We start from the raw sequence: 22,995 nt of genomic DNA, 5'->3' as shown, positions 1-22,995 counted from the left end.
AGATTCAGAAAACGCAAAAAAGTACAAATTGAACTTTTCATGATTTTGAGCCTTTCCGGAGCCCCTTAACACTACTTAGTAAGTCTCCTAGACCGATGAACAGTACTCAAGAACCGGTCGAACAATTGTTTTGTAAGCCACTTCTATCGCGAGTGAACTAAATCTCATTAACATTTTTCTAATAAATCTCAGCCTGGCATCTACTTTTCTTGCAGCGTGTTTTGTGGGTCATTCCACTTAAGGAGACAACGGACTGTTACTATTATGTATTTTACTACTGTTACTGTTTACAGTGATTTTCAACAATAGCGTAATCGAGCTGTAAACGATGACTTCGCCTGTTGACGCGCCATATGTTATATTTATTTGGTTCAGAGTCAACTGCCAGTGCTAGCACCAATCATCGTTTGCAGGTTATTCCTCATTTCGCTACAGTCTTCTGGTGATGTAACCTTCCTACAGATAACAGCAACCTCTGAAAAAAGCCTCATAGGGCTTCCGATGTTATCAGCTAGCTCATTTCTTCTTCTTTTCGTTTCAGCCGTCTGAGGTACACGATAATTCGCGCCAGCTTCGTTTCTTCTGGTGTTCCTCCTCGTACAATAGTCTTTCATTCTCATGCTTTGCAACCTATTACGGTATTCTGTCCTTGATGATTTTGTTCTGGGTCTAGTTCTGTCCTCGAAATCTGTGAAGGCCTGAATTTTTTAATTTAAAATCACGTCGGTTTATATCTCCGGTTGCTGTATTCCCCTTTCTTCCAGATCCCATTGTAACTCTTGGATAAAGCGTACTTTGGTTCTCTTTCCCATCAAAAACTGTATTACGAGACGGCATGTGACATGTGAGAGGTAACTTCCTCCTTTATACGCAAGCGCAGTTTGAATGCGTTGCGTTCATATGGAGTATTTTGAGTAGCGGAAGTATGGAGAGGTGTTCTAGTCCTATGTCAACGCGAATTGTCGAATTTTTAACTGCTCAAATGGTTCAAATGGCTCTAAGCACTAAGGGACTTAACATCTGATGTCATCAGTCCCCTAGATTTAGAACTACTTAAACCTAACTAACTTAAGGACATCACACACATCCATGCCCGAGGCAGGAATCGAACCTGCGAACGTAGCAGTCGCATGGTTACGTACTGAAGCGCCTAGAACCGCTCGGCCTCAACGGCCGGCTGTAACTGCTGAAAAAGTCACTCTTGTAGAGATTCATCATCGTTTAATGGCTGTTTATGGTGATAACGATGTTGATAGAACCTGGAATAACCATAATTGTTAATGAAACTTACAGCGGACGTCCGATCACTGCCACACACGATAAACATCGCAAACTCGTCGACGATTTGATTCAAAATGACCTGCGTTTCACTCAAAAGGGTATCGCAAACGATATAGGAATAGCTACGGTACGTGTCGGTTTCATTACTGAACAATTATGATACCGTAAAATCTAAGCACAGTGAGTACCACACCGTCTCACAGAGGGAAAAGTCAGCATCAATTGGAATGTTGCGAGCAACTTTTGCAGCGCTATCGTCTCCAAGGAAACGACTTCTTTTTCAATATCGTGACCGGGGACGAGTTATAGTTCCCTCATTCCGACCGAGGAGAGAAAAGACAGAGCATTGCATATTGACATCCGCCTTCTCCTCTGGTGAAAACGTTCAAAACACAATCATCCGCAAAAAGAATTCAGTTGGCTGTGTTTTGGGATAGTCACAGAGTTTATGTGAATGATTATCTGGTACGAGCGGCAACAGTAAACTCTTCTCAATACATAGAGAGTCTAAAACATCTCCGACGTCGAGTTTGTTGTGTTACAGGCAGCCCGGCACCAATGATTTTGTAACATGCAAATGCTCGTCCGAACACCTAGCGCGCAACTGAACAGGCTATGCGAAACCTGAAGTTTGAACAGATTTCATACCATCCTTACCCCCCCCCCCCCACCCTCCCCCCGGTCTTGCGCGTAACGCTATTTATTTTTTTCCACTACTCAAGGGAGACCTCAAGGGTAAACATTACGTCTCGGACGATGCGGTGAAGACAGCTGTCGAGTCCTGGATTCGAAAAAAGGCTAAAAAATTTTTCAGTGACGGAATGAAACAGTTTGTTACACGTTCGGAGAAATGCGTTCGTCTTAACGGTGCCTATGATGGGAAAAAATTATGATTTTGTAGGTTAATAAATGTACTTGAATGTCTTTTTCACCCAATCTTCCTAACTGTTGGTTGTTCGTGACCTAAAATCATGTGAGAATTACTTTTCATCCTACTCTCATATTTGCTGTGTTAAGTTCCCCTGGTCCAGTCTAGGGATGTGTCCGAAGAAGACGCTCCTTTCCCTGCTGATGTCCGAGATACTCTCTATTTTGGTATACAGTTCTTGGTTCACTCGTCTTCTAAGTTGACCAACTTCTGTTCTTCGAGGTCCCTGTATCCTCCTGAGAATATTTCGTTCCATCTGTTTCAGTGTCTTAAGTACTCCGGTTGTTACTAGGTTAAAGTGGTTGTTACTAGGTTAAAATTTTCTGCTGCGCGTTAAGTCTTCAGAGCGGATCACTGTCTGGCAAGTCTCAGTTTAGCATTGATCTAAATATTATTTTGATTGTAGATGTTCATAGTTTGTATGCTAAATTCATTTTGTTTATCATGCTCCCATTGCTACCTTTTGTGTCAGCTCAGTTTCTACCCATTCTGCAAGGTATTTTAAATTTCTCCACCTTCTGAATTTTCCCTCCTTCTGTCTTTCATCTAGGAGCTACCTTGATGTTTATCATATTCTGCGTCTTCTCTACAGAGATCTGTAGTTCTGCTTTAGCCACTTGGCTCTGAAGTTGCGTGGTTTGGTTAACCACGTCTTCTAATGATTCCGACAATATCGCAATATCGCTTGCGAATAATAGACGATCTGCACGTATTCCTTTTTTCTTGCACCCCAGTCATATTCCACCCATTCTTTTATATCTCTTCACCACTCTCTGCTCACCTTATCAAGCACACAGCTAATGAGCAATAGGGATCGTCTGTCTCGCTGTCTCTATTCTGGTTTTAATCTTGAAGCCCTCTGAAAGCTTTCCTCTGCACTTGTCCTTGGATGTTGTGTTGCTTAAGGCGGAATAAAAATGTTCCATTCTTTCACGGAAATTTACCAGGCTTATTAAACCGACCTCGTGAGTGAGGTAGCTCATTTATATTTACTGGAACACTCCCGAGGGTTACACCAAAATGTACCTTTACTTTTGCCAATTTCGTTCCGTTAAGAGTAACGTATCGAATTCTATTTTTCAGAAAGTCCTGTATCCATCGAAATATCTGGTCCGGTACTAGATTAGCTTGTATTTTGTTCACTAAACTACAGTGTGAAACAATATCGAATGCCATCCGGAAGTCAAGGAAAACGGCATCAACCAGGGTGCGTCTGGCTACGGCGCTTTGGAGTTCTTGGATGCTCAGAGTCAGCTGCGGTTAAATCTGAATGATGAAGTTTTAATATTTTTCCAGTAAATTTGCTTGCACCATTGCATGCAAGCCCGAAAGACCATAGCATCGTACTTTTTAACAACACAGGCACTGCAGTATCCTACTTGTCCGCCAATACTAGACAGCGACTTTCAGTTAGTGTCTTCCGCTAACTGATGACATAATGAAATTTGGGTGTGGTCGTAAGTCGTGCACCCATAACCAAACCGATGAACTTCGTTTCGAAAGCGGGTCGGCATAGGACGTTTGGTATTTGGTGCGCCAGATATTGGCTTTTCTCACACGCAATACTCCCGACAGGATAACTACCCGATCACTTTTTTTCCCCGATGAGATGTATTTCCCAAGAGCAAAAACGAACTCAGTGATGTGGATTAGCGGCCACGCTGTTCACTACATATTCGGTAATGGCGAAAAGACGGTACCCGATTTTTGGTATTACCTCAACGAACGACATTGTGCGATCGTCAAGAGCCCTAAATATAGGCAATATTTTCTAATTTTCTTTGGAGCGCATTCCATAATCCGCCTCGCAGCTGGATTATCGATGACATAAGAAGATAACCATAGCACCTCTTCCCAGTTCCTTTTTTTATGAGATTGAACAAACAACGGAAACAACACAGCAACAGTCATCGAAAAATTCGCAGCGGGCTATAGTATGGAGCTTCCTTTGTCGTAACGGGACGACTTCCTATTATTCTGTTTATGTAACCGAAGAGCTTTCCTGTTATCCACTTGTATAAAAATAAAATAAAATAAAATAAATAAAAAATAAAAAAAGAAAGTGGTTAAGGCGACCGCTCGTTAAAGCGACAAATCCGGGTTCGAGTCTCGGTGCGGCTTAGATTTTTGTTGTCCTCATTCCCTTATACAGCTGATGGTTGTCTATATTCGCAACTGCGAATACATTTCGCGTCTTTCATAACGGCTGTAGCCGCCGCAGTGCCTGCTCCTTCGAACATGGATCGTTCTTCTTAACGTTCTTTTCGGATCGTCCTTGTCGCTGGCCGCAAAGTTTTTTGGCAGAGCAGCTGAGAGCCGGCGGGTCGCTGGGCCCTGGGCGCGCACCTGGCCCCCGGCCCCTGTGGCTGGTCTAGGGTTTCAGTAACAGATAGCGGATGATAGGGGCCAATCGGCCATCCGATCCGGGAACACGTGTTGGCCTCCACGTGCGTGGCGAGCCACTTGTTGCGAGGCGACGCGGCCCCTCTCGGGTTTCGCAGCTACTGTTGCTACATGCCACCCCACCCCGGCCAGCAAATGGGCGCCCCCTTTGTCTGCACCGTCACCAGCGTTACGTCAGCGGCGGGCTGTCGCCGTCAAACCGAAGGGCGGTGAGCGACGCGTTTCTTTTTGCAGTATTTCCTTGCGTAACTGATCAGTAGGGAACGGATATGTATGTAAATAAATACTTTTTCGCTTATAGATAAAAGACTTATTCACATAAGGATACACATTTTTGTAATTTTTCTGCAAATAAATATTTTAAATAATTTTGCTTAAAACGCTTTATTCGTCACTTTTCTTTGTCATAATTTTTAAATTCAGCACAAAATCTCGTGCATTATCATATTACGAGAACGCAATTTGAATGAAATTCATTTGTAAACTTATTGCGTAGTGAGTGACTTCCATGACACGTGCTGCCTCGCTGTCTGAAAGGGGAATCCCTTATTTATGGCCGGCCGCTGTGGCCGAGCGGTTCTAGGCGCTTCATTCCGGAACCACGCTGCTGTTACAGTCGCAGGTTCGAATCCTGCCTCGGGCATGGATGTGTGTGATGTCCTTAGGTTAGTTAGGTTTAAGTAGTTCTACGTTATAGGGGACTGATGACCTCAGATGTTAAGTCCCATAGTGCTTAGAACCATTTTAACCTTATTTATGATGTGGACGGCAGATGCAATGTACTCAAGTCTTCTGTCATTGTCCTCATCTTGTTTAAAGCAGAGCGTTTGTACAGTGCGTTATCTTAAGTGAAGTGATTGGTGATACAAAGCTGAACGTTTACAAAAATACGTCGCTGAATACAATGGCATCGCCGGCCGGAGTGGCCGAGCGGTTCTAGGCGCTTCAGTCTGGAACCGCGCGACCGCTACGCTCGCATGTTCGAATCCTACCTCGGGCATGGATGTGTGTGATGTCCTTAGGTTATTTAGGTATAAGTAGTTCTAAGTTCTAGGGGACTGATGACCTCCGAAGTTAAGTCCTATAGTGCTCAGAGCCATTTGATTTGAACAATGGCATCTTCACAAGCAATATAATAATTCTATTCTGTCAAAAATGTGGGAAATCAGCAAATGCAGACTAGCAATCTTGGTCTGGCAGCATTTAGCAAGTAGTAAACATAGACTGTCCACTTCACATATAACTTCTATAAAAGCTCTTATATGTGAAGCAACTCCGTCTTTCACATACCTTAGTTTCAAAAAGTTCCGAATATTATGCATATTTACGCTACTTTTTTCTTTCCTGTGATATTCCTTTATATAAACTGAGAAGTCAAGTGCTCAGAAATTTTCTTATGAATTACACAAATTTTGAAATACCGCTGGCCGGGTTGGTCGAGCGGTTCTAGGCGCTACAGACTGGAACCGCGCGACAGCTACGGTCGCAGGTTCGAATCCTGCCTCGGGCATGGATGTGTGTGATGTCCTTACGTTAGTTAGGTGGTGGTGGTAGTTAGTGTTTAGCGTCCCGTCGACAACGAGGTCATTAGAGACGGAGCGCAAGCTTGGGTTAGGGAAGGATTGAGAAGTAAATCGGCCGTGCCCTTTCAAAGGAACCATCCCGGCATTTGCCTGAAACGATTTAGGGAAATCACGGAAAACCTAAATCAGGATGGCCGGAGACGGGATTGAACCGTCGTCCTCCCGAATGCGAGTCCAGTGTGCTAACCACTGCGCCACCTCGCTCGGTTACGTTAGTTAGGTTTAAGTAGTTCTAAGTTCTAGGGGACTGATGACCTCATAAGTTGAGTCCCATAGTGCTCAGAGCCATTTGAACCATTTGAAATACCAGACGAATCAACATTAAGAAAATTGCTTGTACCTGCCTGTTACGAAGAAATGCTAAGAAAAATCAGAGCAGAATGTGAAAATAAAAGAAAAAATGGGTAAGCATTGACTAATCACCAGACTCTAGCGGCAGGAAAGTGGGTAGTGTTTTTATACGTGTGCTAGAAAATGGTGAACAAAGTTTCCAAGCGGTGTTTTCTATTGGCACGTCAAGAAATATAAGCATCGAATCATGTAACAATGGCTCTATTATTCAATGAACCTCTGCAGTTATTATAGTCGAATGGATGAAATTTCGTAGTGTTTTATTCTTACCTAAGGATTCTGCTTCATATATGAAGATGGCAGCCGAAGGCCTCCCTGTAAGATTGCCACACATGAGATATGTAACTTTTATAGTACATGATTTACACGCAGTATGTTGTTACATATGTACATTATCTACTGATGTGAACAAATTAATCTCAAATGGCGAAAATGTGTTTGCGAAAGCACGAACTAGAACTGATTTGTTCAGAGTCAAAAATCTACATCTTGGACTTCCACCTAGAGCCATAGTTACTCTTGGGAAATGTGGCTGGAAGCAGCAGTGTATTATGGAAACAATTCTGAAAATTTTAAAACAGTAATTGATGAACTATGCGAGAATGACGCTTTTTCAGTTGAATTTCTTCAGAACTTAACAACAGTAGACTAAAAAATGAATTGTCTTGGAGACGCCTGCAAATTTCAGTTATTTGTTTCATTCTACCGAAAAATTAGAAACATCAATCAGCTTGATAACTGAGACATGACGTTGAAAAAAATTAATTCGCGCAAAGGTCCAATAGTGGAAGCTTTTAAACAGAAATTTAAAAGTGGATGTGAAACAAATGGCAGGTTTCATACTAGTGTAAAATCACCAAGGTTATGGAAGGGGAAGCAGACGTTGGTGAAACTGTAAATGTTTTTGTCACTGATATTCCTTTGATCAAATACGCAAGACCATCACATATGAAGCTGAAAGGTCCTTCCCCTAGTATCGTGCAAGGTCCTTCCCCCAGTATCGTGCGCTGTTTCGAGACAACAGACATCGGTTTGTGATCGAGAACTTGGAGAAACTTTACGTGGTTTACTGCAATAGCGAGTTCTTTCAATTTATCACAAAGCGAAAAAAGTGGTCCAAATAAAACATTGATATTTCTTTACGAACTATACGAATATGTAATAAAAATGGCGGTTCCTATTAAAAAAAAAACGCAGTTGATATTCGTTTGACCTATGGCAGCGCCATCTAGCGGGCCAACCATAGCACCATCTGGTTTCCCCCTTCAAGCTAGACAAGTTTCGTTGTTTGTAGTTTTTTCGTTTGACGCGTATTTCGTAAGATATTTGGCCCTGGAGCACCTTGTATATGAAATCACTACATTTTCATTATTTCATAATTTATTGTTTATAAGATGTAGCTTATCCATTAGTTATATTTGGTTCCCCTGTTTTGACAAATCTAAGAATGGTCAGTGTGGACTGAAATCGATAGTCTAACATAAGTTATCTGATTCTAGGAGAGGTATAGTGTTCTGCCAGGTTTCTAAAAATTTCGAGTAGAGTCTCTACGACAGAACTTGGACTTAAATGTCATAGAAACTTTCACTAATCGATCTTACAACTCAAAAAACTATGGATTCGACACTAGTGGTTTTCGATTATTTTTATGTCATCTCCGTAATTCTACCATCTCATTCCTGTGTATATCTTTCACATCAGAATTTGAAAGTTGTGTGCAGGTTACTGCTGATTCCCGGTAGGAGTCATAAAAGGGAGGGTGGCCAAGGTCGCTTAAAACGAAATATCGGCGTTTTCCTCTAACAAATTTATTTTGTCGTAAAGGCATAGTAAAAGAACTATTGGAATACAGTAGTCAAACTAAGTGGACAACCACTTTATCTGAGAGTCAACCCTTAAAAAATAATAATAATTAGTTCACTGGAGGAAAATTACCGTGTTGATTGTGCAGATAAGCAGCCCTCATCGTCATAGTTCTGAAGGAACACAAAAGGAATTTCCTTGCAGGGAAGTTGCGTTGTATGACAAGTAATGTAGAATAACCCAAACCAATTCATGATCAAATTAACTCACCACGGCTCTGTTAGAAATGTGAATCTTCAGACGCCAGTAACACGCCATTAGAGCTAGATGTGCACAGGTTTCTGTGTGATGTACCACGTGTGCTGATTGCACACTGTGTTTCGCGTCCAACCGTCCCAATATCTAGCCAGTAAGTGCCGCAAGCGTTCCGGTCCAGTTCTCTTTGCTTTGTGAACGGAAGTCGCCCAACGTCCCGTCCCACGAGCATATCGTACACCAAAACTTCGTATATATTACATGATTTGCAAAAATATTGATCCATTCGGCGACAGTCGATCTCAGCAGGCAGGGGATGACAAAGATAGATTTATACGTGATTTATCGTAATTAAAGGCGTAAACGGATACAGTTGAAAGTAAATGATCCTAGAAGTAAAAAAAACTATCGGTAAACATGGGTTCTAAAACACATACCTTAAAAGCTATGAACACGTCTGCGTCTTCTATACCGTGAAACAAATCTCTTCTACTGAAAGCTCTCTGCTTCCCATATTTTATGAAGCAGCAGTATGGACCAAAACAAGAAAAACATCTCCAATAAACATGGGCTTCACAGTGCGTAACTTAAGAACTGCGAGCAGTTGTTCATCTTCGCTACTCTGAAACACGTATGTTCTACTTCTTAGCTCTTAAAATATGCGCTTCAGAGCCCATAATTGCTGGACATCATCATTTAAAAAAAAAAAAAAAAACCAAAAGACCTTGCAGGAGATGAGATTTGCTTCACCATATTGAAGAAAAGGAAATGGTCATGGTCATAAGGTAGGCCTTTTAGAGCTCATGTTTATTGAGACTGTCTTGTTCTACTGTCGTTACTTTCAACTGCACCCGCCTACGCCATTAATTATGATACACTCTGGATGTTTGTGCAGAAACCAGGCAAACAATCTTCTGCTGAACGACCAACGTTATGAATGTGTTGAGGCACTTTTCAAATTGATGTATATATGCAGACTGAAGCGACGAATGAATATTCGTATCAAGGCCGGGATTCGAACCTGGGTCTTGTGCTCACTCGGCAGATGCATCAACCACTAGACCACCCTGGCACAGCGGCTTTGCACAACGGACTAGTCTAGCACCCCTCCCTCCACAAACTGCTATTCAGGACTCAGCCCACTCTGTACTCCCCCTTAACTAGTACATCTAAAAACCGGGGATCCTTCTTGAAACCCAGGCATAAATGCTTTAATTAAAATTAAAGCACCTGTTTAGGAGGAATACCAAGTCGACTGAGGTGTGAATGTATATTGAAGAGCGGGGCGTGCTATGGTGGCCCATGTAGTTGTGCAAAGCCACTGTCCCAGGCTGACGTATTGGTTAGCGCGTCTGCCTAGTGAGCAGGAAACCCCGGTTCGAATACCAGCCTTGGTACAAATTTTCATATATATGCGCCATATACGTTGGAGACCTGAAAAATGCCTCACGAACCATATAGTTTCACCTTTGTACATATAGTTACTCATTAGTGTACCAAATATTTTATAAATGTTCCAGATGTCCAGAAAAAAAAAACACGCATACACATTGCTAATGACCAACTTAATCTCGGCTGTACTGTTTGTCTCTGCTCTAGATGAAATTCAACGAGTGGAAGTAGTTAATACCGCCGAATGGCTAACAGACATACGATCCCAGTACAACAAGAGTAAAATAGTGGGGTAATGAAATTACGGAAAAGAAGATAGGATGTTTGTTAACAATGAAGTCAAAGTATTTAGTAAAAATATTTTGTATTTAGGAGAGTTGAAACCGACTACTGGGTGGATAAAGAGATAAACAAGAGTAGCAGTGCCCTGGATCGTTTTGATCAACTATAGACGGTTTTCAAAACCCGTGTGCCTGTGTGTATAACCAGGTTTGACTTAATGGCAGGAAAACATGGGTTCTTAATGCGTAAATGATTCGATAACTGAGGGTTACCATGTGATCAGGTATTTCATATTGAGAGTTTCTGGGAGAGACAGGAAGACTAGATCTTAATCGCAATGAAAATGAAATGGATGTGGGTCGAATATGTAGGTACACAGACAAGGAAAGTTCATTGCTACATTCAAGGAGATATTACAAAACAAAACGTGGACTTAACAGAATGTGGGTAGATGCCATTAAAAAATTTGCAGGAGCAACGTGGATGCGTGTAGTTGAATAACGTAATCAATTGAATAATACGGAGGGTAGTCTTATCCATCAGTGGACGTTGAATGTTTTTCGAGAAAAAGGGAAACAAAAATAATAATGAAGAAATCTTTTGTGCACAACAGATACGCCCAATACAGCACGTGAAACAACATTAGGAACTAATAACAAGGCAAAGTCGCCACTCGGTTCCCAACCCGAAATAAACAAAGATTTGTCAGGATAATACGGTTTTTATTACAGTTGTCATATACTACCAAGAATACATTTTGATTAAATTTGGGAAAGCGCTACTACTATTTGCACTAAAACGGCTAGGGCACATATTATTCCTGGATGGGGAAAATCAACTCCGATGAAGCAAGGTAACTGATACACAACGTCTCAGTCATGTTAAATGCCTGTCGGCCAACCCGTGAGTATGGAGGAAGAAGCCTTGGTCATCCATAGCTCTTGACTGCCAACGACGAAGTGCATTCTTGAGTGCTATCGCCTCCTGACCATCTCCCACCAATCAGGATCCAGTACAGCACTCCACGGTATTTAAGCCTATACTGTCATTTTATATTAACTGAAAAAGTCATTGCCAACGGCCTTGTCGCGGTGGTAACACCGGTTCAAGTCAGATCACCGAAGTTAAGAGCTGTCCGGCTTGGCTAGCGCGGTCTGCCGAGTGCTGTTGGCAAGCAGGATACACTCAGCCATTGTGAGGGCAGTTGAAGAGCCACTTAAAGGAAAAGTAGCGTCTCCGGTCACGAAAACTACCAACGGCCGGGAGAGCGGTGTGCTGATCGCATGCCCCTCCATCTCTGTATCCACTGACGCCTATCGTCTGAGGATGACACAGCAGTCGGCTGGTGCTGCTGGGCCTTCCAAGGTCTGTTCAGGTGGAGTCAGTAGAGAAATTTAACGATCACCGGGAAGGCAATGAATCTGTGTGCTTCAGGGCAAATTGCGGGTGATCTATTCTACTAGGCGAAACCCAATTACTCCCTTAATTCTCGTTCAATCCACTTAGTGCTCCATTTCTAGTCAGCTCCTCGTGCTTTACAGTTACGACTCCGACATTTTACCCGCACTATTATCTCACACAGTTTGGTGTATCGTCCTGTATGGCTGTCATCTCACTGGACAGAACTATGACTTCTTCTTCACTGAACTCTCATTAAGGGATATTTCAGTTAAACCGAGACTGCGGTTAGCATTATGAAGAAAGATTTATATTCTTATGAATATGATCTCGAAAGAAAGCTATAACACTAACGGAGACATCTAACATAATAAAACAGAATGTAGGTCATATTAACGGTTTTCCTTGGAGTAATACTGAAAACGCTAGGAGAATGCGAAACTCGAAGATTTCTTTCTTCGTGCTGATATTACTTATTGAACTTACTTACAAAATGGTCAAAAAGTGTCTTTCGAAAACGTTCCAAAATATTGATAAATACCAGCTAGTAATGTTTTTTTACCTACTACACAGACAGCCATTAAAATTGCCACTCCAGGGTACCAAATAACGAAATTTTACTTGTAGTGTGAATACAATATAGTATAAGGGACGATCTAAAAGTTTCCGTTTGAGGGCGTTGCTGCAACTTAGTCGGAGTACGACTCCGATGCGGGTGTATAAGCATCGACAGGTAGACAAGGTATCGGTGTGGCATTTGTATCCTTACGATGTGCATTGCGGAGACGTGAAATATAGCGTCGTTATTACCAAACGCGTACAAACAGAACCAACGTGCTGTTATTGTTTTCCTGGTTGCAGAAGGACAAACACTGGGAGGCATCTGTCGGGGAATGAAGAATGTGTATGGGGCAGCACGTCTGTCGGAAACCTCCGTTGTGAAATGGTGCGCCAAGTTCTGGATGTTACTACTTGATGATGCAACCGTCCCCAAAACGCAAATGTAACGCCGAAATTAAGCCAGCTAAGTGGGAGACACGCGAGCGTCCGCCCTATAGTCCTGATCTCTCTCCATGCGATTATCACTTCTTCGGTCCCATAAAAAAGGGCCTGGAAGGGTCGACGATTCCTGGCGGACGAGGATGTGCAGCAGAAAGTTACAGACTTCTTCACGCAGCAGTACACGGTGTTTTATTAAACAGGTATCTTCAATCCAGTGCTTCGGTGGGATGTTTGCCTCAGTGCTCACGGCGATTTTACTTGACTGACATACCGATTCTGGATTGTACGAGCTTCGAACGGTAACTTTTTGATCGCACCTTACACTAAGAATACATGATTAAATTTTTAGGTGATTTAAGGGTATACAGAGTGCGAAAATTAGTACACATAGCTGCCACGTCTTGCATCAATAATGTCTCTGATCTGGCTGTACATCAATTCCAACCGTGGTGGGATGACAGATACGGGAACGTCATTCCGTACTACTTCGTCCTGTGCCAGAGTTTATCAGTACCCACGAGCTGGCGAGTTGTGGCGTACCAGTGACTCGATAGCTCATGACCAGATGTTATTAATTGGTGAGAGATCCGTAAAACGTACTGGAGAGGGAAACAGCCTAACAACTTCTGTAGTGAGTTAGGCCAGGTCAGCACGGACAACATGAAATATTACGTTATCAGTTTGAAAGATGACGTCACAGAGACTTCGAAAATAGGGCACAGCCACTGTAGTTAAAATGAGAGAATTGTAACGCCTTCTCTCCAAATTATCGGCTATACGTACCGGAGGTGATCGTGTCGTTTACGTAGTCTCACCCCATACTGTGTTGGGCCCTATGACGATTATAGTTAAACAGTGTTCGTTCTCCTCTATGCCTCCGCGCAAGAATACGTCCATTGCGATCACGACTGTCGGCTCGGCTCTCATTGATACCTTGACAGTCCATGGTGCTCCAAACATCGACACACTATTCGCGGTGGATACTGCTTTTTCTACAAACGAACCCACTGTTTGACTTACCCACGTGACGTACATGTATAATCGTCCAAGACTGAGTGAAGGATATGTATGTTCTCCCTAGTGCTACTCATGTGGTGTGGCCTTTGACACCCTGCATAGCCTTGAGTATGGACCACCTGAACACAACGAGTCCATATGCTCCTGACAGTCCTGGGCCTCAACCAACGCGAGCAGCACTGTCACGTAACGATGAACTGCAGTCTCGATTAACTAAATTTCTACCGCTGCACAATTCCGAATTGTTCTACGAATATTTGACAAACGATCTTCAGCTACGATTTCTTAACGAGAAACTTGCTCTGCAATTTTTCCCGTTGTACAGACTGTAGGTGACACCATTCTAATCTGTCTTTTTCCGTGCGCTGAAATGAAAATCGTTTAGATATCAAAGCGTCCGTATTTACAGAACGTTGTTGACTTCCCTACAGTCTTCTTTGTGCGGTTGCGCTGGATTGCTAATCTGTCTCTGTATATAAAAGTCAGTGTCCCGATTGACTGAATCACTCGCTGACTCATCATCACCCAGCACAAACCACTAATGGTGGAAACTTCAAATTTGCGGAGGGTGTCACTGTAGACGTCGTTAAGGAAGGGATTTTTCGAAATTTCATCTCTAAGGAGGTGAAAGGTTTTTTGAAAACATGTTGGTATTAATACAATTTTGAAGCGAGAGCTACGAAAATTGGTGCTGTATGTGGTTTTTCGGTCAGAAATAAAGAAATGCGTGTTTAACCTTTTTAGAAATTTAACCCTTATGGGAGTAAAATAGTTGCTGATTTTTAAAAAAAGAACAAATCATTATTAATGAACTAATAAACCATTTTCAAACCTACATCTATGAAGAAAGGTATTTGACTTCTTGGTCAGAAATGAAAAAAAGACGTGTTTCAGTGTTTTTGGAAATAGGACATGAAAGTTTTTAAGGAAATATTTCGTTATGAAAGCGTTTTCGAAGCTAAATTTATGAAAATTTGTATTTAACTTCTCGGTTAGAAATAAAATATTATGTGTATCAGTGTTTTTGGAAAGCCAGTCGCCCGCATCTCGTGGTCGTGCGGTAGCGCTCTCGCTTCCCACACCCGGGTTCCCGGGTTCGATTCCCGGCGGGGTCAGGGTTTTTCTCTGCCTCGTGATGGCTGGGTGTTGTGTGTGATGTCCTTAGGTTAGTTAGGTTTAAGTAGTTCTAAGTTCTAGGGGACTGATGACCATAGATGTTAAGTCCCATAGTGCTCAGAGCCATTTGAACCATTTTTTTGAAAGCCAGTCCCCAAGGGGGTGAAATGGGGATGGACATTTTTATGAAAATGTTTCACTGTGAAAGAATTTTTGAATCTAAATCTAAGACAATTTGTATTTGGCGTCTTGGTTGGGAAAAAATACGTTTTTCAGAGTTTTTTTGGAAATTCAACCCCACAGAGGGTGAAATAGAGGGCGAAAATTTTTTTTGAAAATATCCTGTTATATTATAGCTACATGTATGAAAATTTGTATGACCTCTAAATAAATGTGTTAGAGGATGAAAGTTTCTCTGGAGATATCACTACAAGACCGCAGAACATTTGGTTAACAAAAGCCTTAGGCTACAGTCGTAAGAATCGCTTTTTGATAAGAAGGAGTTTCGGAAAAGATGGTGCTTCTACGGTCTTAATTGGTGTGCAGAGCTAGAAGATGTTGCAATTTGTGAACAAACTAAAAATTCAATTAAATAAAAACAAAAAAATCTGTACCCATGCAGCAGACACTGAGGTAGTATACATATCAAAGGCACCGTCCTCACCAACTGACTGCCTGACTCATCATTGTCCAGCCCAAACCGCTAAGGACAGAAACTTCAAATTTAGAAAGGTTGTTTTTGATCTTATACTGTAGCCGACGCTTAAGAAGGTATTTTTCAAAATTCCACCGCTGAAGTGGTGAAATAAAGGATGAAAGTTTTTTTTTTTTTTTGAAAATACGGCGCTATTAAGGCAATTTTGAAGATAGACGTACGAAAAGTGGTGTTTGGGTTCTCAGTCAGAAATAAAGAAATATGTGTTTCAGCATTTTTGGAAATTTAACCCGTATTGGGGTGAAATAGTGAAGCTTTTTTTTTCAAATAAATCATTATTAAAGAATTGCGAAAGTATTTTTAAAGCTAGGTCTATGAAAATTGGTATTTAACTTCTCGGTTATAAATTAAAAAATATGTGTTTCAATTCCTTTGGACATTCAGTCCTTAAGGAGGTGAAATAGAGGATGAAATGTTTTATGAAAATATTTCAATAAAAGCTTAACCTATGAAAAATTGAATTTAGCATCTCGGTTATTAAAAAAAAAACTTTTTCACTGTTTTTGAATGTTCGACTCCTATGGGGTGAAATATTTGTAGATAAATCTATGACAATTTCTATTTGACTTCTGTGTTAGAAAAAAATGCATTTCACTGATTTTAGAAATTCAGTCCCTAAAGGAATGAATTCATTGTGAAAGCGTTTTTGAAGTTGAATATTCGAAAACTGGTGTTTGGCTTCTCGGCTAGAAATGAAAAAAATACATGGTTCACTGTTTTTGGAAATTCAACGCATAAGGGGCTGAAATCGGGAATGAAAATTTTTATGGAAATTTTACGTTATATTAAAAAATCTTTAAAGCTAAATCTATGTAAATTGTTATTTCACTTCTCGATTTGATCTAAGGAAACATGTGTTAGTGTATGAAAGTTTCTATGGGAATATCAACAATAGCGCAAAAGCCATGATTAACTAAAACCTTGGTTTCCAGCTACCAGATTCACTTTTGGTCAAAAGTACATTCGGAAAAGAGTCAGAATTTCATAGAAAAAGAAACGACTCTCTAATACATTAATTTTTCAGTATCCCTAATATATATTTATAAAATTATTTTTGTTGTAATTACTAGCAAACTCGAGCGTAGCAGCGGGTGCTAAGTCGTTTATATATCCAGGTAAGCAGTACTCTTCAGGCCAGTTTAACGCTTGTAGGATGACGGCTCTATTTGTAGCAATTTTAATGGCCAACAATGTATTTTAGAGTGGCATGGGCGCCAGGACAACGTTACCGAACTTGGGGTCTGGCTTGCAGGTGGCAGACTTCTACCACGACGGCAGCGTAGGCAACCTGCTCAACGTCGTAGTTGTGCGCATCATCTACTTAGAGAAGGAAGAGGAGGAGGTGAGGTTATTCCGACAAACAGAAGTCTGTAAGTACGTAGATGGTATTTCTGACACTGTGTATCTGCTGGCCGCTCGGAATAATAGATACGTTACTTGGAAAACAGAAATAAAAATTTCGGAAAATACAACGTTAAATCCTTACACCTGGATCTAAAAGGACGACTGTACTTCGCAAGTCACTGTATGATGTGTGGCGGAGGGCATATTGTGTCCCAGATAATTCTCCACCCGCCCTTCTCCCGCCCTACTAGCGCTAGACTCACTCGACGATGGTAAGGGGTCGTAAAGATTGGCGGCGCCCTTATGACTGAGATAGATTAAACGGGATTTATATTTAAGGCAAAATAGTCTGTTTCCTGACTCTTTTTAGACTCGGGATCTTGGATTTTTTTCAGGTAAGGCTCTTCGCGTTACGTAATAGCCGTTTTGTAAAGACTACCACTGCAGCTGGTAGATCAGTTGTGATGCCGGCTGATCTAACCCTTTATAGCTCTATCTCCTTTAGACAACAGTCCTCTAGCAGGATCAATTAGAATTGAATGTCTTTTACATTTCACTGATGCCGCTACTGTTTGATGCTCTGTATGCCAGTTTTGTAAAGCCTCTCTATAATAGCTGTGAGCTGAGTTCTGGCGTTACGAGTTCTCCCTTGACATGCACTCAGAGTTAATGTCTCGCTGGTCTGCACCTCTCTTATTTTCGTTGAAAGATTCATAATTGGACTAGTGTTCACTAATCTTGACAGCTTGTCTGTGACATTATCTCAAGAAATGTCACACTGCATGATCAGCCTCTGATATTTCTTACTTCGGAACAGTTATGTGCTCAAGGACGTGAAGTCTCCACTCTTATGCTTTCTGATGAAGATTTTTTACACATTAACCCTTCAACAGCGTTGCCAAGTGCCCTCCTTGATATTAATTTTATTTAACTAGAAGATGTTGACTAAATTTTGAGAAGTTCTGTAAATTGTTACGTACTCACAGGGGAAGGGGAAAGATCTTCACCAGTCAGGAATCAGCGATATAACGTCCTCTGCCCGCACTTTCCATCAACGAGTTTATTCCCAGTAGCTTTTAGTTAATAAGATGTATTATTTTGTATGTAAATACGTTTTTATATTCTGTATCTCGTCAATTTCTTTCAGCCTGTACATATAATAGAGAGTATCAGCTGCTGGTGGTTATCTAGCAGCTAATTTATATATGCAGTGAACATCATCGCTCCTTTCACTCTACCTTGAGATTTACCATACGCTACCTTTACTACTGGCGCTACCTCTCCTATAACAACGTCATACAGAGTTTCGCCTGCTAGGCACCCTTCAGTCATATCGCATCTCTTTATGATATTTCATATGCATGTGCGAGTGAACTTCAAAAAGTAAATTACATATTATCATAGCAGGCCAAGTAACTTTAATTCGATGCTGCATTGCACTTCAAAATGGCACAGATAAATGTCACTATTTTTCAATATAGGCACCAAGTCTCTGTAACCAACAGTCGGAATATTCTACCAGTCATTCGAGTCCCCGACGATAGAAATCCGCACTTTGGTAACGGAACCTTTCGGGAACTGCTGTATGAACGTTCCCATCGTCGGAAAATCTGCGACCGCTGCGAATAAGCTCTTCGATTGCCCTCGCATTGTCGTCTGCAGTCGATTTCGACAGGTTTCCTTCCCTTCGCCACATAGCTGGCACCATTCCACTACGGCTGGTCGCGATAGTGCACTTGGGCCTTATACTACCAGAAACACACAGTGAATCTATATGCAATGTAGACGTTTTGCCCACAAGAATCTCAGTGTTCCGCGAACTTCAGCTTTCAATTCCCAGTTGTCGTGCCATTTGACTCACACACAGTGATTCACTGTCATCCCTACCGCAGCATAACTGAGTCTGCAGGAAACCTAGATCATATAATCTCTTCTGACAATACTCCACTGTAATTGCGCAGCGATCTTAGCTTGGGACGACATGGTAATTTACTTTCTGAACTCCGCAATTATTTTCTTTGCTAGGAGGTGGAATGAAGCTTAGTGAAGGCGTTCTAAAAGTGACGAAACTCAGCACCAACCTGCGTTGCCTTGTCTACTGTCTTCTGGAGTGTGTGTGTGTGTGTTTGTGTGTGTGTGTGTGTGTGTGTGTGTTTGAGGTTTACGGGCGCTAAACAGCGGGGTCATCAGCGCCCAAACGCATAAAAACAGGAACACATGCAGTGAAGGGACTAAGACGGACAGCGAACAAGGGGAACAGCTAAAAGACACAGACCTGACGCAGTCCCAAATCCTCACATACAGAGGCGAAACAAGAGGAGAAGGAATGCACTAAAAAAGGAAAGGAAACACAAGGAAGGGAAGACAGAAACCGAAGGGAAACAAGGAGGTATTCGTGACTGGCGGATCTCTTACCTAAAATCTGGGTGAGCCAGTCATCCAGCAGCACATTGAAACCCTCTCCCTAAAATCCGAGGCAACAAATTGGACAGGACACAAAACCGTAAAACCTTAACCACAGACGTTGCGTCGTCTTGAAAAATAGAGGGCAAATCCGGTGGCAAAGAAACCACCGCCCTCTGGTCAGAGAATAAAAGACAGTCAAGTAAAATGTGGCGGACAGTAATCTGGACGCCACAAGCACTGCAGATTGGGGGATCCTCCCGCCGGAGTAAAAAAACCATGTGTGAAGGGACTGTACCCGATGCGGAGGCGAGTGAGGAGAACCTCATCCCGCCTGCATGACTGGTAGGACGTACGCCATGGCCGCGTGGTGGCCTTGACCAGACGCAGCTTATTGTCACCGACTGCCAGCCACTCCTCTTCCCATTGACGCATAACACGAAAACGCAGGAGGGAGGTAACAGCATGGAGGGGGACGGCACATTCAACAACGTGAGGGAAGGAACATGCATCTTTGGCAGCCACATCCGCCAGTTCGTTTCCCCTAATACCAACGTGCCCCGGCACCCCGCAGAAAGAAACCTCCTTCCCCTGCCGTTGCAGGTGGAGTAGGGCATCATGGATGTTCTGGACGACCGTATCCGCTGGGTACAAGTGTTGAATGGTCTGAAGGGCACTCAGGGAGTCAGAACAGATGAGGAACTTACGACTGGGAACACATCTCATCTGCTCCAATGCCCGCAGGATCGCAAACAATTCGGCATTAAAGATGGTAAACGCCGCAGGAAGCCGTAACTTGACGACTCGATCAGGGAAAACAACAGCACAACCAACAGAGTCCCCCTGTTTAGAGCCATCCGTAAATACTGGTACATGGTCCGGATGCTGGTGTAAAATATCGGAAAATAAGGAGGTAAAAACAAACGCAGGAGTGCAGCTCCTCTGGTACTCCGACAAGTCTAAAACCAGTCTGGAGCAACCAGGGAGGGAGACGAGTAAAACCCAGTCGTTGGGGGGCCACACGCTCCACACCAAGGGACGCAAGCAAATGCTTGGCACGAATCCCAAATGGTCTCGTTGCCCTGGGACGACTGGAAAAGAAACGTTCCATAGGCGGTCGGGCAACGGTAGGGTACGCAGGGGAGGTAGGACAGGCAAGGAATTGACACACCCGTCGCACCATGAGGAGTTTCCGCCGGATGGCGAGCGGCGGTTCCCCTGCCTCAGCACACAGGCTGGGGATGGGACTAGTACGGAAGGCACCAGTGGCCAGCCTGATACCCTCATGGTGTACTGCGTCAAGAATCTTCAGATACGAAGGCCTTGCGGACCCATACACGGTGCAACCATAGTCAAGACGCGATCGGACGAAAGCCCTATAAAATTGCAGCAGACGCGCCCCATCTGCTCCCCAGGACCGATGGCCCAGACACTTCAAAATATTCAGTGCCTTCAGGGCCCGCACCTTGAGGTCTTTAAGGTGAGGCAACCACGACAACTTGGAATCAAAAGTGAGGCCCAGAAACCTCACAGTGTCGCTAAAAGGAAGAATGGTGTCCCTCGGACGCAATTCAGGGGAGGTAAAAAGACGTCGAGAACGATTAAAATGAACACACACACATTTGTCTGCAGAAAAGGTAAAACCCGTCTTCACAGTCCATGCCTCTAATCACTTTATCGTAAGCTGCAACTGCCGACTAGCAGTGACAAGACTGGAGGAAGAACAGAAAACAGCAAAATCGTCCACAAACAAGGAGCATTGGGCAGGACTCCGGATAGTGGACGTGATACTGTTAATGGCGACGGCAAAGAGGGTGACACTTAAAACGCTTTCTTGAGGAACACCATTCTCCTGCACGTACAAATCAGATAGCACATTACCAACCCGATATCGAAAGAGGCGGTGGGAAAGAAAGGACCGAATGAAGATGGGGAGACGGCCACGAAAGCCCCACTGATGGTGTTGATTGAGGATAAGGCGGCGCCAAGTAGTGTCATACGCCTTATTAATGTCAAAGAATACACCTAGACAATTCTGGTTACGTAGGAAGGCCTGCTGGATGGCCGACTCAAGCAGGGTTAAGTTGTCTATAGAACGATATCTCCGAAAGCCACACTGAGAGGGGCTAAGGAGCTGCCTGGTCTCGAGCAGCCAAACCAGGCGACGGTTGACCATGCGTTCCAACGTCTTCCCGACACAGCTCGTCAAAGCAATACTTCGGTAACTACTGGGATGCGTTCGGTCCTTCCCCGGATTGAGGAGGGGAATCAAAATCGCCTCCTTCCACGAGTCAGGGAACGTGCCGGATAACCATATCATATTAAAACAATTCAGGAGAACTTCCTTGGAAGGCAGTAACAAGTGCTGCAGCATGCTGTACCGGATTTGATCATGACCAGGCGCAGTATCATGAGCCACAGACAGCGCCGAATCCAGTTCCCACATTGTGAAGGGGCAGTTGTATGGTTCAGAATTTGGAGAGCGGAAGTCCAAGTGACCCCTCTCGATGGCAGTGCGGTAGCGGCAGAAATCTGGATCACAGTTAATAGTGGCGGTAGATGCCGCAAAATGCATGGCCAGTGTCTGGGCAATGTCTCTCGGCGCCGTGAGAAGACTTCCCTGATGCAGCAATGCCGTGACAGGTAGCTGGCCGAGTTTCCCGGAAATCCTCCTGATGGCTTCCCATACTTTCGTAGAACTAGTGGAGCGGGAGATGGAGTCAAGAACGATTGCCATGACCGTCGTTTGCTCTCTCTAATCACTCACCGCGCTTTGGCCCTTGCCACCCGAAAGGCCGCAAGATTGTCAGCTGAGGGACGGCACTTGAAGCGGCGCAGAGCTGCACGGCGGGCTCGGATGGCTGAGCGGCACTCAGTGGTCCACCAAGGGACAGGACGCCTCTTGGGATGACCGGATGACCGTGGGATTGACAATTCAGCAGCATGGGAGATCACGGCTGTAACATGGTCTACCCATTCGTGGACGCTGGCACGGTGTTCCAAAACAGCCAGTTGGCTGAAAAGTGTCCATTCAGCTCGGCAGAGGAGCCACCGGGGTGGCACTGGTAATGCCACAGCCTCATCCAGGAGGCGAATCCAAAGGGGGAAGTGGTCACTAGAATGGAGGTCAGCAGCAACCTTCCACAGAGCAGAATCCGCGAGTGCTGGAGAGCAAAAGGAAAGGTCAATAGCTGATGACGACCCAGAAGCAGTACAGAAATGAGTGGGAGCACCAGAGTTGAGGATGCACAGTTCTTCAGACATCATGAGGCTTTCCAGAATGCGACCCCTGGGGCAAGTAGTCGAAGAGCCCCATAAGACATTATGAGCATTGAAGTCCCCCAGAAGAAGAAATGGGCGGGGGAGTTGGCTAATAAGGTCTGTGAGAGCCTCTGAGTCTATCGCATCCTGAGGTGGTAAGTAAAGTGAACAGACTGTGAGCCTCCGACCCACAAGAAGGTCAACTGCAACTGCTTGCAAGTCTGTAACGAGAGGGAGCTCAGATGAGGGGTGCATGTCACGGACGAAAACCGCAACACCACCCTTTGCCCTTTCCCCCGTCAGATCATCTTTCCGATATACGTTATAGCCCCGTAAAGAAGAAGCATCAGTGGCCCGAAAATGTGTCTCTTGGAGACATAAGCACAAAGGGCACTCTCGTACAAGGAGTTGTAATTCGGCCACATGTGTCCTGAACCCATTCAGGTTCCACTGTAATATGG

At 43.5% G+C, this 22,995-nt stretch overlaps 1 protein-coding gene across 1 annotated transcript in view; it reads left to right on the top strand.

Annotated features, from left to right (window-relative positions):
* LOC126199629 (A disintegrin and metalloproteinase with thrombospondin motifs 7-like) overlaps positions 1–22,995 on the top strand; it is a 583,524-nt gene that overhangs the window by 149,496 nt on the left and 411,033 nt on the right. Inside the window, exon 7 of the mRNA XM_049936555.1 lies at positions 16,779–16,868. Coding sequence (XP_049792512.1) covers positions 16,779–16,868 — 90 coding nt within the window. The remainder of the gene's footprint in view (positions 1–16,778; positions 16,869–22,995) is intronic.

The sequence above is a fragment of the Schistocerca nitens genome, chromosome 8 (genome assembly GCF_023898315.1).
Source record: "Schistocerca nitens isolate TAMUIC-IGC-003100 chromosome 8, iqSchNite1.1, whole genome shotgun sequence".
NCBI classification, from domain to species: Eukaryota; Metazoa; Arthropoda; class Insecta; order Orthoptera; family Acrididae; genus Schistocerca; species Schistocerca nitens.
The sequence above is the reverse complement of the archived record's forward strand: the minus strand, read 5'-3'. Positions and strand labels throughout refer to the sequence as shown.